Source organism: Pelodiscus sinensis, chromosome 2 (genome assembly GCF_052426305.1).
Source record: "Pelodiscus sinensis isolate ZL-2025 chromosome 2, ASM5242630v1, whole genome shotgun sequence".
Lineage (NCBI taxonomy): Eukaryota > Metazoa > Chordata > Testudines > Trionychidae > Pelodiscus > Pelodiscus sinensis.
In genome coordinates, this window is record NC_143053.1 from 240,223,043 (window position 1) to 240,239,379 (window position 16,337).

The 16,337-nt window shown below is 43.1% G+C and overlaps 1 protein-coding gene across 5 annotated transcripts in view; it reads left to right on the plus strand.

Annotated features, from left to right (window-relative positions):
• Nucleotides 1-16,337, plus strand: part of DIP2C (DIP2 acetate--CoA ligase C (putative)) — a 524,374-nt gene that overhangs the window by 390,314 nt on the left and 117,723 nt on the right. For all 5 annotated transcript variants that reach the window (XM_089776776.1, XM_006111894.4, XM_006111897.4 and 2 more), the window contains 3 exons: nt 13,739-13,862; nt 14,212-14,321; nt 16,137-16,239. In XM_089776776.1, the coding sequence (XP_089632902.1) occupies nt 13,739-13,862; nt 14,212-14,321; nt 16,137-16,239 (337 nt within the window). The remainder of the gene's footprint in view (nt 1-13,738; nt 13,863-14,211; nt 14,322-16,136; nt 16,240-16,337) is intronic.

Sequence of the window (16,337 nt, forward strand, 5' to 3'; positions counted from 1 at the left end):
AAGAGGATGGGTCAGAAGTAGGATGGGCCATATTTGGGGTCGGAAAGGAATTTTCCTCCAGGGTAGATTGGCTGAGGCCCTAGAGGTTTTTCACTTTCCTCCATAGCATGGGGCATGGATCACTTGCTGGAGGATTCTCTGCATCTTGGGGTCTTTAAACCATCATTTGAGGACTTCAATATCTGAGATATAGGTGAGAGGATTATTTCAGGAGCGGGTGGGTGAGATTCTGTGGCTTGCATTGTGCAGGGGGTCAGACTAGATGATCATAATGGTCCCTTCTGACCTTAAAGTCTATGAGTCTGAGTCAGATGCAAGAGAAATGGACAGAAGAGTCTGCGCCCACTACAGCATACTTCCTACATAAGTGGACCTCAAGATTAATGATTAGTGATTAAAGGTCTAGAGAACATGAGTTATGAGGGAAGACTGAAAAAAATGGGCTTGTTTAGTTTGGAAAGGAGAAGACTGAGAGGGGACATAACCATTTTCAAGTATTTAAAAGAGTGTCACAAGGACACTGAAAAGTAATAGGTGTAACAGCATTGCGCAAGAAGGGGCAGTGTAGACGCTCCTCCTTGCGCAAGATCCTCTTCTGAAAAAAATGGTGGCTCATTAGGTATGCAAATGAGGCTCAGCGATATTCCACGCTTAGCCTCATTTGCATATTACTCACGCAAGAAACTGTGAGTGTAGACATAGCCATAAAGTGCTAAAGTTGTCTGAAAAATCAAGTCCTCGGCTTCTCATATTGGACTCCCAAAATTAGTGGGTACTTTTGACTCTAATATTTCTATGCCTTAATTCCCCATCTGTAAAATGGGTGTAATAATATTGCCTAATAATGCAGATGTTTTGTGAAGCACACAGATGCTAGTGTAATGTACAAAAAGCCCAGGAGGTAATTTTGTCTTTAGATCAGGGTTTCAATAAAGTGAAGTAAACTGGGGATAGGGCCACACATTGAATAAAGGATAAAACAAAATGTTGGATTAAAATCTCCAGCTAAGCACTGCCTAGCCTGTGCACTGAATGTGACAGGATCCTATGAGAGAGAATATATGAACATGCAAATAAAGTGTGTATTGTAATGTGTATACATAAGGGGGACAAATTAAGATTTCACAGGCAATCTTAATTCTGACATTTCCTTAATTCTGAGTGCTTGACTTTGCAACCAAAATATTGTTGTTGTTTTTAAGTGTGTGTGTGTGAGAGAGAGAGAGAGAAAGAGAGAGAGAGAGAGAATATATTTAGACAAGGAAGGGTCTTATGGCTGCTTCACCATTTTTACATTGTGACTTAAGGAAAGATTACTTGGTCCTCATTCTGACTGACTTATTTTCACAAACCAATTTGTGAATCACTTTATTTGTAAAACTGTACTTGTGAGAAAAGGATTAGGGACATGAAGTTCAGAAAATATATTTGTATCATGTCTTCTGTGGAAATACAACAGATGGATTGGCATTGGTTTAATACAGAAGAGGAACCTTTTAGGATTACATTAAGATGTGTGACAAAATATATAGTTTGGTGCATTGTTCAGCCTTTTTTAATATATGAAATGGAGATTTTATGTGAGCTAATATAAACAAGAAAACTAGATTATTTAAATTGTAAAAGCCTTTAGCAAATTCCCATAATAAAATTTACTTTCATGGAAGAGGAAGAAACATCTGATCAACACAACTTCCAGTGGGGAAAAGTCCTGTTGTGTTGCTCACCGTATTTTACTTGACCAGTGACATGGAAAAGTGTTAATAATAAAACATAAATCTACTGAACTGGATTTACTTTAAGATGTCTGCTTCCACATTCTTTTCTATAGACTGTAAAATCTGTCCATCCAAGTAAATACACCATGTCAAAATAATTCCTTACCTCAGTTTGGCTAAGTGTCATATGTGTATTTGTATGTGTTAAGAAATATTGAATTACTACAACAATAAATGAGAGAGTGGAATACAATTTTAAAAAAAATAGACTGGATGATCTCTATCTGCTAACTGATAACTGCACATTTTGAGAGCATGTACAACTGCAGATATTTCTACCTTCATTTATGTAGTGCAAGAACTAGGGTGGAAGCAATGAGATAAAAATCATTCTTTGTGAACAGTCCCAGAAGGAATGTCTCTACTTGGTCAAACAGTAGTGGCTTTGCTTCTGGCACCAACTGAAGGATGTGTCGTATATGTGTCATCTTACAATAACCTCGGCTGTTCTTTTATGCGTCCCCATTATTTGATCTCTTCTGTGCATGCTTCAGTTAACATGGACAGCGTGCATTTTGTAGTGTACACTCTACATGTTTGAAGGAACATGTGAACTAACTCAAAACAGCAGCTACGCTGCAAGTGAACACTGGGCCAGTAAGATGGGTCTGGCAGCTGTGTCAGTCTACACACAATACTGTACAGCATGTATGTAGTAATTTAGTATTTATGGCTTTGTGTGGCAACAAGTTTGTTCTTGCTGAGAATTTCCTGCTCTTCACAGCACGATTACTGTTGTATAATAAACTTTGCCAGAAATTCTTCTGTGGTTAAGTATTGGGCAAATACCCATCCCTTCTGACAGTCCTCTTTCTGCTAGATAGAACATCAATACTCTGAATCAAAGATCCCAAAAGTCCTGTTGGGTTCAAGAAAGTGGGTATGTGCATGCCTGCCCATGGCTAAAGACATAGTTGGAGGATAAGGGACCTGAGCTCAAAAGAGCTCCAAATCAGGGTCTGATATTGGGCTCAGGTAGGTGAAAGAAGCTGCAGAATGCATTAGTGTTGACTTGGAGGCACAGAATTAATTAGCATTTATGCTTCTTTGGGAGGAGAGAGCTGGAAGCTTCCATGTCATCAGACAACACAATGCAAATTTATGTATTTTTATGCACAATTAAAGTCTACTGGGTTTTTGTCTCAAGATGTTGGCAGGTATGTACATTGCCTACAGATGTTTTCTGGTACTTGGCACATTTATCAACGTAACTGGTACTAAGTGCAAGTGAGAGGAATCATGACTCATTTCATCTTGAGGACAGCATGCAGACTTTTTCAGGAACTAAGAAAACTGTAGGGGCAGGCTTACTTGTGAGGTTTATAAATTCTCCTCCAGACTGAAGAGTGTATTGAGACAATTTCATTGCCTCTAAAATTACCTTTTCTATGACTACTCTTGATGGGCTATTAATCTCTGGAGCTCACAAAAAGTGCTTCTGAAGAACAGTTTTTGCTTTTGGAATGTGTGCTGTATCGTATATATTATTCTGGAAAAAAGTTCAGATATTTTCTTTAAGTGCCTTTAGCATTAAACTTTCCCAAGTTACGGTCACAGGAAAGTGTTTTTGACTAAGAATAAACATGCATCATCTATTTATTCAACTATGTGCACCTGGGTATATAAGGTATATTGCCCAAAGTGAGAGGGCCATTTAAGATTTATAGGAGGGCTTTTTTCCCCCCTATATTTGCAGCATACTATCAGTGCAAGCCACGACTATGTCGTGAGGACAAATTTCACAGAATAAGATTAAAGCGGTTTCCCCCTCCACATTTGGGGCATCAGAAAGTGGAGAAGACCCCAATCTTATGTCGTCTTTTAAAGGAGTAACCCCCATCCAGTTAATTGACAGATCAGAAAGAAGTTGAAAATCCAAAAATATTAAATTACATACACTGCTCTTAGGAGGTGAGGTGTGAAGCAACCAGTACTTTGAAAGTCCAAAATCCTTAGCCATGTCACAGCGAAGTTTTCTACCTTTTGTGAACAAAACAAACCAACCCCAGACAAATTCGGAGTAGGAAAATATTTCTGTCTACACACACATACCTATTTACCAATGCTTGAAAAATTATAAATAAGGCTATTTGGAGATAGACACACCTTTCTGAAGAACAGAATGGCTAACACAAGTAATTCAAACAAGAACAAAACAAAAACGGTGTTTGGTCTCACTGCCCTCAGCACTCATGGGACCTGCCCCTCTGCACCAGCCCTTCTCTCCTCCCTGTGCCCACTCCTCCAGTAGCCCCACTCTGATCATGTGAGCTACCCCTTCTCATCCCCTTTCCTAACACTTCCCACTACACACCTGCCCTGCCTCTCTCCTCTGTTTCTGGTCCCTCCCCTTCATGTGTCTGCCCTTCTGCTTCACCCCCGCAGAAATCCCCTGGCACCTGTACCTTCCCCCTGCTCCTTCCCTCACTGCCCCTTCCCCCCTTGCCCTCTTTTTTCCCTGATGCCCACCCCCTCACCACTCTCTGCCCCAGTTTCCTTCAGGGCCCTCTGTGCCTTCACGCATGACTTGCTCCATCCCCACCTTTCTTATGCCCACCCCTCCTTTCAACCTTTCTCCCAGCACCTCCCCCGCCCCCTCTTGCCCCCAATGCCCTTCTCCTCTTCCAGCATCACACTGTCCCCTCCAGCCTCCCGCCCCCACTGACCTCCCTCCCTCCTGCATTTTTGCTCATTGTCTCCATTTGGCCCCCTGGCATTTGTCTCTCTTCCACCCTGTCCCTTGGTGCCTTCCCCTTTCTTCTCCTGCCCTGCCCCCCACCCCTCAGCACAAGGCCCTTCCTCTCCTTCTGCCTTCCAGTTTGCGGGGCTGGAGTCTGTGGTCAGGTCCCAGAAGTCCCCTCAGCCCCAGCCCCAGGTGCTTCTGGGGCTGGGCCGCCCGCGGTGCTAATTTTACTGCAGTCCCCGCAACAGCTTTAGCTCTTATTAGCAGGAGCACGGTGGGGAGGGGGAAGCCCCCGCCCCCATAGACCCAGGCTGTGGAGTGCGGCTGTGTAAGGGGGTCCATGCACGGCCACTCCCCCAGCGGAGTGGGAAGATGCGGAGGGAGAAAGGGCCATGCACAGAGTGCACTGGCAGAGCCCAAGTGCTCCCCGCTCTGCAGCGCTCCAGCCGGGCTCTGAGCGGTCTCTTCCGGGACTCCAGCGGCAGCTCCCAGGAGCGGCTCACTGGCTTCAACCAGCACCCCTCCCCCTCCAGCAGCAATGGCGGCCGCCTGTGGGTGGAGGAGGCCAGGCTGGAGGCTGCGCATGGCGGAGGCAGTCCCACAGCTGAAGGGAAGGACCATGGGGGGCGGGAAGGAGGCATGCCGGACAGCGGCGTGTGCTCCAGGGGAGCTTGGTGCTCCGGACACTGCGCACTACCGGCAGCAGCCCTGGGTGCCCACACAAAGCAGCAAGGGGAGCCGCTTACGTGCTGGGTGGAGACAGGGCGTTGCTGCTGCACTGCACTAGCGCTGGGTGTCTGTGAGGGTGTCCCGAAGAGGGGGGAAATGGCGGTGCTGGATCCCAACGGATTTTCTGGGACATTTGCCACCTTTATTGGGACACCAGGACAGAACCCTTAAATCTTCTGTGGTTTTTAACTGCATTTTTAAAGTATTTCTCATTAAAATGAAAAACCAAAAAAAGTGTATTTGAATTGAACAAAACCTTTTTATTTTGAGATTAAATAAATCTATTTGTTTCAACAAATGCAAAACTGATTTTTTTGAAAACGTCAAAACTAACTCTTCCTTTTCTCCCACACATTTTTTCCAATTTGACCAAGTTTGCAAAAGTGCCCCAAAAGTGCTTTTTTTTCTTTTCTCCCCACCCCCCAGCATATTTACCATTTGACAAGACATTTTCACCTAGGTTTGCTGCCACAGTTACTGACAGAGCTGTGTGAGATGAGCATCACTTCCAGAAACCTCTACTGCATAGTTTTCTTGTTGCCATCGTCTTGGTGGTGGTAGTTGTTGTTTTAAAGAGGCACTTCCCCACTCTGCATTTTCCTGGAAGCGGAAGTAAATGAGCGCTCAATGCTGAAGAATTTTCTCTCAAAAGAATGTTTTTATTTTTGCCAAGCTTAAACTAAATCTCTGACAACTGCAAAATGAACAAAAAAGAATGTGACAACTGCTGGTTGTCTGAACTGAGTGAGTTACATAATTCTGTTTATCATGGATCGGTTTATTGTCCCACAATATTTACTCAAATGTCAGCATATGCTAGTTCAGATAATCATGTTGTATAAAAAGATCATTCTCTGGAGATATTGAATCATGCTTATGCAGACAAATGAGAAGTACTGGGATGTATTTGTTCTTTCTTTGCTTTTTGCTTTATTCATTCATGAGTTGTGATAATTTTATGTGTACTCATTTGATGTAATAAAATTACATGAAAAATTAGAATTAGACCTAAACTCCAGAATTCAGAACTGCTCTTCCCTTCTGTCTAAACTTTTGCTTTAATTCGCAAAAATGTTATTAGCCACAGTTTTTTATGTACTTATTTTCCCTTTCCCCCCCTGTATTAAGAATATGTGTTTTAATTATAACTACAGGAGTCTGAAGGTTATTTCTGTAGCTATTTCTAGGGAGAGGGCTACCCATCATCGAGAATTTACGTCTATGGTGTAATACCTTAAAGGGGTTATAATTTTTTGGTGAGTTTTATAAGACAGTAGGTGTAAAGCAGAGAATATTATGGAAGCAGAACACTTTTTCAGGATCAACTCTTTGTGGGTTCCTAGACTTTAAAATCATCATATGGGGTTTACTTTCAGAGCATGCATTCCATTGATGAAAGTAAAATGAAATGCATTTTCCTCAGTGGAATTCTGAATGAATCTAGTGCTCATAAAATGTGTCAGTGACCCTCCCCCCTCCCCCCCCCCCCGGAAACTTGTCATTGACAGAAGAGAAACTGATGTTTTGACTACGTGTGTCATCCAGGTGGATGTAATACATGTTCTTTGAGGAGATGCAGGCAGGTATTCCACTTAGGTGTGTTGGAGTTGGAGCCTTTTTCCTAGCTATACTTATAGGCTACGTCTACACTACAAGGTTTTTGCGCAAAAACCTGGGGAGCGTCCACACCTCAAATGAGCTCTTGGGCAATTAAATGTGCAATTAAACGGCAGAAGAGAGGGCTTTTTCCGCTGTAGGTAAACCTCCTTTTCTGAGGCACAACTGCTTTTAGCGCTACAGCTATTACACAAGAAGGTAAGTGTGGACGCTCCTATGGAAAAAAGCACAGGTGCTCTGATGGCCATTCTGCGAATGGCCATCAGAGCTTTCTTGCACAAGAGTGCCCAGCAGTGTGGATGCTCTCTTGCGCAAAAGCACATCCCTTTTGTGATGTGCTTTGATCTGTGAATGTGCTCTTGCGCAAGAAGTTTTTGCGCAAAAACTCTAGCGCAAAAGGCTTCTTTTGCAAGAAATCTATAGTGTAGACATAGCTTAGAGGGCAGCGCTCTAGCCTCATGACACTGGCCTCTTCCCTAGTTATGAGGTGGCACCCCATCCTACCTCAGTCCCTTGTTACCATCTGTAGCTGGATTCAGAGCTCTGCATGTTTGTAGTCTCACAACCTCATGGTTAATCTTAGCCTTGTTTATTGTATATCATTAGTTAATTGCTAAATAGAATTCCATGGGGATGCTGTCTGGGGTTTAAACACTAGCCTTCATGTGGAAGGGTGATCCCTAGCAGAGCCCACTACACACAGCTCCTGCTTTGTTTTGGCCCACTGTGAAGAGTGTTGTTTGCTCTTAGATTATTCAAGAAAGGGACTCAGAAGGCACAGGACCTTTTCATGAAGTTGCAACTGTTTGAAAAGGCCACGCTGGCTAATCAGCTACTGAGGCTCTCTTCGGGCTCTGAGAGTGCTGCCACCTCCCGTGCTGCACGTGCCTCTCAGAAGAAGTGAAGGAGGAGTTCTCCATCATCAGCACCAAAGACAACATCTCCAAAGACCACTCGAGACTACTCCAGGTCTCAGGATGACTCTTCTGCTTCCTCCAGGAAAAGCACGGACTAATATGGTGCTCTGGCACACTGAAAGGCACAGGTATCTCTGATCATTCCCCAATATCAAGTTGGGAGGTCAGAAACCCTGCACCATTGACTCCAGTCCCAGCCTCCAGGGGTCTCTTGAATCTAATACTGATGAGGAGGATGCTGGTACCAATGAGATCCACTGCAGTGTACTTCCTCCCGCTCTTTCAATTCCAGCTGCCAAAATCCAGGGTTGTGCCTTCAGTAGCCCCTCCAGTGGGAGCATACTGTTGGCCTGATGTGCCCATCAGTGCTGCTCCCAGTCACTCCCCACCAGGTGATTGGTATGGATCCTGTACCAAAGATGGTAAAGGGGACACTGCTGCTAGGATCCATTCAGGTCTCACTACAGTTGACATCACAGATGATTCTTTGGTGGCATTCACCAACCTTAACGTTGACACACTCGGGACTCAGTGCTGTGTGTGCCGGGACTGACACTGCCTATGGCACCAACATGTTCAGTACCATTTTAATCAGGGGTGCCAAGTCCTGCCTTCCTCTGGGTGTGTGATGAATTGTATTGCCTGCTAGTCCCCTTGAATGTCACTTTGCATCTGCCTCAGAGATCCCAGAGCTCTTCCATTTCTGAGATAGGGTTGTTATCCTCACTTTTTTCATCACCTGATGATCACTGGGGACTGCCAGCAAACTAGCATGATTCCCAGAGTTGACATGGCCCCATGCCTGGCCCTTGTCCCAGCACATACTGACCACAGTGCCCTCCTTATATTAGAGGCCTCCTTGGACTCAGTGGGATGCTCTTGGAGATCCTGCTCCTTATCCTGCTGAAAGGTGAGATCACCCACCACATCAACAGTGGTGGTTACAGGTCAGCTGCAAGCCCAGACCATAGCAATTTTCTTTTCTGCAGAGCTGCCAGACTCCTCTCCTGGGTTCATCAACCCAGGGACAAGAGCCAGTGTTGGCTTAGCCAAGAGCTTCGTACTCCTCTCCAAACGATGCCATACTGCGTGGTTCATCCTCCCCTCCTACTCTCAGAGACTTTAAGATGTACCAGAACCTTTTATGCTGCGTAGTCATGTCTCTTTACATCTAGGCAGAGTTTCTCCAGCTTTCTGTCCCGGAGAGAGTGGCCCACCCAATTAATGATGTGTTCCTTGAGTTGGTGAGAGCCCTTTGGTATATATTGGACTCAGTACTGCCAGTGGCTAATTGAATGGAGAAGTGCTATTTTGTTCTGATGCAGGAATTTCACGGGTTTTATTTCCATCTAGCCCCAAATTCCTTGTTGAATAAAAGGGCTCAACATCACAGATTGAAATCCACCCCCAAAGACAGACACCCCAAGTGATTGGATCTTCTGGGCAGACAATTTCCACCTCATCGTCTTTACAGATGTGGATTTTGAATCAATAAGCTTTGCTGTCCAAGGATGGTTTCCTCAATTGGTCATCCATGTCCAATTTTGTGCACCAGTTGCCTGACGCCTTTCATGAGGCGTTTTGTGAATGGCCAAAGACTGCTTGGTGGCTAAAATGCCCCGTGGTCCATCTTCTGTGCTGTGGAGGCTTTGGCCAAGTTTATGACATGTGCAGTTACAGTCAGGAGGGCTTTCTGACTACCAAACTCTGGGATTGTATTGGATTTCCAGCAAACTATTGAGGACTTGCCCTTTGACGACTGGACCTTTTTTCAGAAGACTTATGCTTTGGTCTACTTTAAGGACATTAGTACTATTGTAAGGCCCTTGGGAGTGTACGTGTCATCTATACGGAGACACCACTGTGGGGCGCAGCACTAGTAGTGCTGTCTCCAGCATTCTTTTCTGTAACTCTCCCTCCTATCACTCCTCCTCCCAAAGCTGCATGACTACCCCAGAAGGAGGGCTAGATCTCATGGTAGGAAGTAGTTGGGCTTGGGACTCAGCCTTCCTATGTGCCTGCTAAGTGCCCATTTTGACTGCTTGGCCCAGAACCCTCTTCCAGTCATTGCTCCACCCTTCCCTCACCCTTTCTCACAATGGATAAGGTTTGATTACCTCATCAATCCTAGACACTGTCATATCAAGGTAAGCCATTCAGTTCCTCCCCATCCCCTCTCCCAAGCCCTCTTCTGGGAACCCTCTCATGATACACAGCTCATTGAGCATGTCATCTTTCTTCTGATATTGGGAACAGTGGAGGAAGCCTCACCAGGACGCTGGGGACACAGTTTGTATTCCCAGTACTTTGTGGTACAAACCTCCAGGATGGGATGAGATGTCGTCTTGACCTTCATGGCCTCAACAAATTTATCAGATACACAAGGCTGCACATAGTCACACTATTGCCTCCTCTGTTGTCTCAGAATGGCATTTATTTTCATATGGCAATTTTACAGAGCCATAGGAAGCTTTTCATTTTGTTGTGGGAGAACACCACTTTTAGTACATAGTTCTTCTGTTTGGTTCCTCTTCCATCTCTCAAGTACTCATGAAAAGCATGGCCGTGAGGATGACACATCTTGTGAGGGAGGGAATTCCCATCTTCCCATACCTCAATGATGGCTTATTGAAGGACAACACTGGAGGAGAGCTTCTTGCACATGTCAACTCCACACTGTGTTTGCTTGACTAACTAGGACTCATTTTAAGCATTAGGAAGTCTGTCTTGATTTCTACTCAGAAAATCAAGTTCCTTGGGGTCCTGTTTTATTCCACAGCATTGAGAGAATCCCTGATGGTTGATCACTTCCAGGCAATTCAATAGCCCCACCTCAGTTTGCAATCTCAGCTTTCTATGATAGTCTAGGGCATCCAGGCTTGTTGGGACATGTCTGCTTGTGAGCAGGTGGTTCAGTTTGTGAGGTTGTGCCTTCCTGCCTACAGATGTGGCTTAAGATGATCTACTGTTGAGCCCAGCATTCACTGGACAGATTGGTTTGCCTTCCTTCGCTAGTTCTAGACTCCTTGCTCTGGGGAGCGACCCCGTTGAGTGTGAGTCAGGGAGTCCCTTTCACTTCAGCCCTTTCTAACCCAGTCAATTGTCATCAGTGCTTCCTTACCCTTTTGGGTTGGGGGGGTGTATCTGGTAAGTGGTCAGAACAAGGAGCCTCCCTCCATATCAACATGCTGGAACTTCAAGCCATACGTGGCAGGCTTTCTGGGACAATATTACTGGTTCACATACTCACTAACAATACCAACACAATGTACTGTGTGAACTAACAAGGGTGTTCATACTCCAGTTACTCTTCCTGGAAGCAATCAACCTGCGACAATTCTGTGTCGAAGAGGACATCACTCCAGTAGCAGTCCTCTTGCCATAAGTGCAGAATCTTGCCGACTACCTCAGTAGGATTTTCTCCCTTAGCTTCAAGTGCTCCCTAAAAATGAGTGTCCTTCAGGTCTTTTTCACAACATAGGGCTTTCCCATACTTCACTGTGTTGGCAACATGATAAAACACAAAGTATTGTCTATACTGCATGCAGGCTCCCTCTCTGATGCCTTCCCCTGCAATGCAATTCTTGTGTATGCTCTTCCTCTTTTTACGGTCATTCCCTGGATCATCTTCAAACTCAAGATGGATGAGTTAAGCTCATCTTCTTTGTTCCAGAGTGGCTGAGGCAGTGTTAGTTCTCAGATCTTCTTGTACTGTCAGTTTAGCCTCCCATACCACTTCCTCTCCATTCCATCTTTTTTTTCAGCACAATCACAAAATCATAGAATACTAGAACTGGAAGGGACCTTGAGAAATCATCGAGTCCAGTCCCCTGCCCTCATGGTAGGACCAAGCACCATCTAGATCATCTGTGATGTCTATCCAAACTACTCTTAAATATCTCCTGTGATGGAGATTCTACCACCTTCCTAAGCAATTTATTCCAGTGTTTAACCACCCTGACAGTTAGGAACTTTTTCCTAACATCCAACCTAAATCTCCCTTGCTGCAGTTTAAGCCCATTACTTCTTGTCCTATCCTCAGATACCAAAGAGAACAATTTTTCTTCCTCCCTGTAACACTCTTTTAGGGACTTGAAGACCACTATCATGTCCCCTCTCAGTCTTCTCTTTTCTAAACTAAAAAGCCCAATTCTTTCAGTCTTCCCTCACAGCTCATGTTTTGTCAACCTTTAATAATTTTTGTTGCTCTTCTCTGGACCATCTCCAATTTTTCCACATCTTTCTTGAAATGTGGGGCCCAGAACTGAACACAATACTCCAACTGAGGCCTAATCAGTGCAGAGTAGAGTGGAAGAATAACTTCTTGTGTCTTGCTCACAACACTCCTGTTAATGCATCCCGAAATCATGTTTGTGCTTTTTTTTTCTCAACAGTGTCATGCTGTTGACTCATATTTAGCTTGCTGTCCACTATGACCCCTAGATCTCTTTCTTCAGTACTTCTTCCTAGACAGTCGCTTCCCATTCTCTATGTATGAACTGATTGTTCATTCCTAAATGGAGCACTTTGCGTTTGACCTTATCAAACTTCATCCTATTTACTTCAGACCATTTCTCTAGTTTGTCCAGATCATTTTGAATTATGACCCTACAATTATGATAGCCAAACCCTTCTCTCTGTGCTTAACTCCTTGCACCTTATAGCTGCTGTATGGCAGCATAAAGAGTAAGAGTTTGGCAGCTGTGCAACGAGCCCTGTTCAACAGTAGGAAGTCCTCTTCTAGGCCAGCCTATTTACCAGAGTAAAAAAGAACCCAACTGACCTGAACTTCCATCCAGGCTTCTTGGAGTACCTGTTACATCTTCAGACATCTAGCAACAATATCAGCGTTCCATATCCCCATTCAGAGGAAACTTTTTTTTTCAATGCCATGGTGGCAAGATTTCTGAAAGGAGTCCTCCTCTGATATTCTCAGGTTCCTAGTCCCCTTATGGCATCTAAAAATAGTTTTGGCAGCTCTTATGGGGCTTCTGTTCAAGCCCCTTGCATTCTGTCCTCTGCCTCATCCGTCTCAGAGAAACATGCTCCTGATAGCCATTACCTCTGCAAAGAGGGTCTCTGAGTTGTGGGGTCGGATGGCAAGTGTTTCCTCTACCCACAGTCCTCCAAGGATAAGGTAACTCTGTGGACTTCATGAAGGTATAAGCAGCTTCTGCTCAGACTATCCCTAGATCTCATCTTAAAACTGCATATGAAATGACTCGGGCTATGACTTCTCAGTGGATACGAGCTCATTCAGTGATAGCACAAGCGTCAGCAATAGTGTTATCAGTGACATGTTCATTTTATACATTTGCAGGGAGGCCACATGGTCAGTCATACAAATATGGACCCTTCTGCTATTACCACATCTTCTAGAGAGAATGCAGGCCTCAGAGGGCAGTCCAGCAATCTGTATTTCAATAGTCTCCAAGCCTCTCCAGGTGGGGTACCTCTTGTGAATCACCCACACATCTGCATTTACTCAGAGAAGACAAAATGGTTACTCACTGTAGCTATGGTTCTTCGAGATGTGATAGATATATGTATTCTATGACCCATCACCCAGCTCCTCTGCATCAGAATCTCCTCTCATTGGCTTTCAATGTCAAGGAACTGAGGGGAATCAGAACGGTTATGTCATATAGCCAGGGCAGTGGCCGCAGCTACAAGGTGTAAGCGCTGCCCTTTTATGGGTACTGCTAGGCAAAATTCTCTGGCTTCAGTGCACTGGTGCACATGTACATCATCCTTCAAAGAGCCACAGTTTCAGTAAGTAACTATTTCTTATTTCATGGAGGAAACATAGAAGAAATGTAAAAGATGAAGCCATGTGATGGCTTTAGTCCTTTTGAATAGATATGTGGTTGTGAAGATGAACATATCCAAATTATGCAAAACAACTTTGTCATTGTACCTGTTAAGCACAAAACAAACTACAAAAGAAGCATGCTGCATGCAGACAGCTCTAATGAATTTCACTTATTTCTTTTCTTATTTTTGTGATCAATTAGGATGCAGGAAGCCAACAAATAGGTTTCTTACTTGGAAGCTGTGGCGTTACTGTGGCCTTGACTAGTGATGCCTGCCATAAAGGTCTGCCTAAAAGCCCCACGGGGGAGATACCACAGTTTAAAGGTAAACTAACCCTCATTTAACCTACATTTTGTACAAAGATTTCACGTTACTAAATAGCACTGACGAGCATTTCACACATACGCCGTTAGTTTCTAAACTTCGAAAATACTAGCCTCGACATAATATGTCTTATATCTATGTACAGAAAGTATAATAATTAATAATTCGGCTTTATTTGCTCCAGTGGGGTACTTACATGAGTAAAATAAGCAATATTCAGTCAAACACACTGTACAGGCAAGGAACATATTTGAAATAAACTTGGTTGCAGAATAATTTTGGTTCTCTTGTACTATTCGTCCAGCAGAAGCTCAGCAAAAACTGCCTTTCTTTGTTGTCTGTTTCTCAGGGTGGCCAAAGCTGCTATGGTTTGTCACAGAATCTAAACATCTTTCTAAACCTCCTCGTGACTGGTTCCCACATATCAAGGATGCAAATAATGACACAGCTTACATAGAGGTGAGTTACTAAAGATACATTTTGCCTATGATCCATTGCATTCTGAATTCCATTAATAGAAACATAACTATGTTGTTACTGCTTTTATAAAAATAAACATCCTGTTTACTTGCTAATAAGTAATTTCAATATAAATAGGAACTGAATACTATATGAAAGTTAAAGCAAAATGCAGGACAATGTAGCACTTGAAAGACTAACAAGATGGTTTATTAGATGATGAGCTTTCGTGGGCCAGACCCACTTCCTCAGATCAAATAGTGGAAGAAAATAGTCACAACCATATATACCAAAGGATACAATTAAAAAAAATGAACACAGATGAATTTTTTTTAATTTGTATCCTTTGGTATATATGGTTGTGACTATTTTCTTCCACTATTTGATCTGAGGAAGTGGGTCTGGCCCACGAAAGCTCATCATCTAATAAACCATCTTGTTAGTCTTTAAAGTGCTACATTGTCCTGCATTTTGCTTCAGCTACCCCAGACTAACACGGCTACATTTCTATCACTATTCTATATGAAAGTTAATGCCGTGTTAAATTTGCACGGTTAACTTTGTATTTCTAGAGTTTTTATCACTTAAAGGTTTCTACTGCTTCAGCAGTGTTCTAAGTACAGATTTAGAACACGCATATGCTTTATTGCCTTGTTGAATTGGGACTGGAGATATTGCAGTGATCGGTGCTTGTTAAATAAGTTAGCTGAAAGAGTATGGACACCCAAACTTTTGCACTCCCAGATTAGATTTTTGCACTTTCACTTAAATATTTTTTGTTTGTTAAAATGAAAAAAAAAAAGTACCAAGAAAGTCACGATGCAATAAAAGATAAGGGAATCTAATATAATGCTTGATGTCATTACTTCCAACACACAATGAATTGATGACACCAAAAGACTTTGAAGGAATTCGAGCTGGAAGTCCATAACTTATTAAATGAAAGAAATTCACAAACCATGGTAACTTTCTATCACTGAGATCATGTATATTAACTCCCACAAGGCAATATATAGTCTGACAGGCCTGTATATTCATGGGAGTTCAGTCCTAGCCTGTCTTTAAAACTAGGCCTTCTCTCTGCTCAAACAGAGTCTTGACTTTCTTCAGCTGCATCTTCAAAGTTATGGAAATTACTGGCAAAGTACATGGTGGACCATCTCCTCTGTGCCTTACAAACAGTCTTCTTTCTCCCCCTTAGTTTCACCTGAAATTCTTTTCCTCTTACCAGCAAAATCCCCCCTCTTCCCTTTATTTTTCTCTGCCCACATTACTCCTATTCAACTTAACTTGCTGCCATGGTATTCTCTAGGACTTTTGCTGTCCTGCCATAGCTCTTACTCACAATAGGCTTCTCTCACTGATGTTCAGAGAAGGGATCAACAAGCATCACCTATAGAAGTTTGCTCCCTAGTATTTGTAGACTTTCATATCCCCTTAAGGAAGAGAAGCTGCTTGGCTTCGGCAGCTTGTGTTGCTAGTATCTCAAAAGACAGGTTAGAATTAATATAAAATTTATTTTTCCACTCTTTTGGAATGCAGACAGCTAAAAAGTTCCTGATATCAAGCACAAGTATCTGCCTAAAAAGACACCTTATCCAGAAAAAAGAAATGAGGTTTAATTAAAAATAAAACCCTGTTTCATAGCCTTCGTTATAGCACTCCCTACCTGCAAAAACTCAAATGAAGTCTCGAAGTTCATCAACCTGCCTATGTTTCTACATGTTAAATGCTTTGAACCTTTCTACCAGACAATAAGAGAAGTGCTACTGTTACATACAATATATTCTATCTTTAATAACAAATTTCTTGTAGTACAAAACATGTAAAGATGGAAGTGTGCTTGGGGTGACTGTGACAAGAATTGCACTGCTGACCCACTGTCAAGCTCTTACACAAGCATGTGGATATACAGAAGGTATTAAATATATTCCTCTTGTTTCATCCTAAAACTAAGTTGAATTTTATATTCTGCCTGATTGGGGTTCATATAGGGCTATATTAATTATTTCTTTT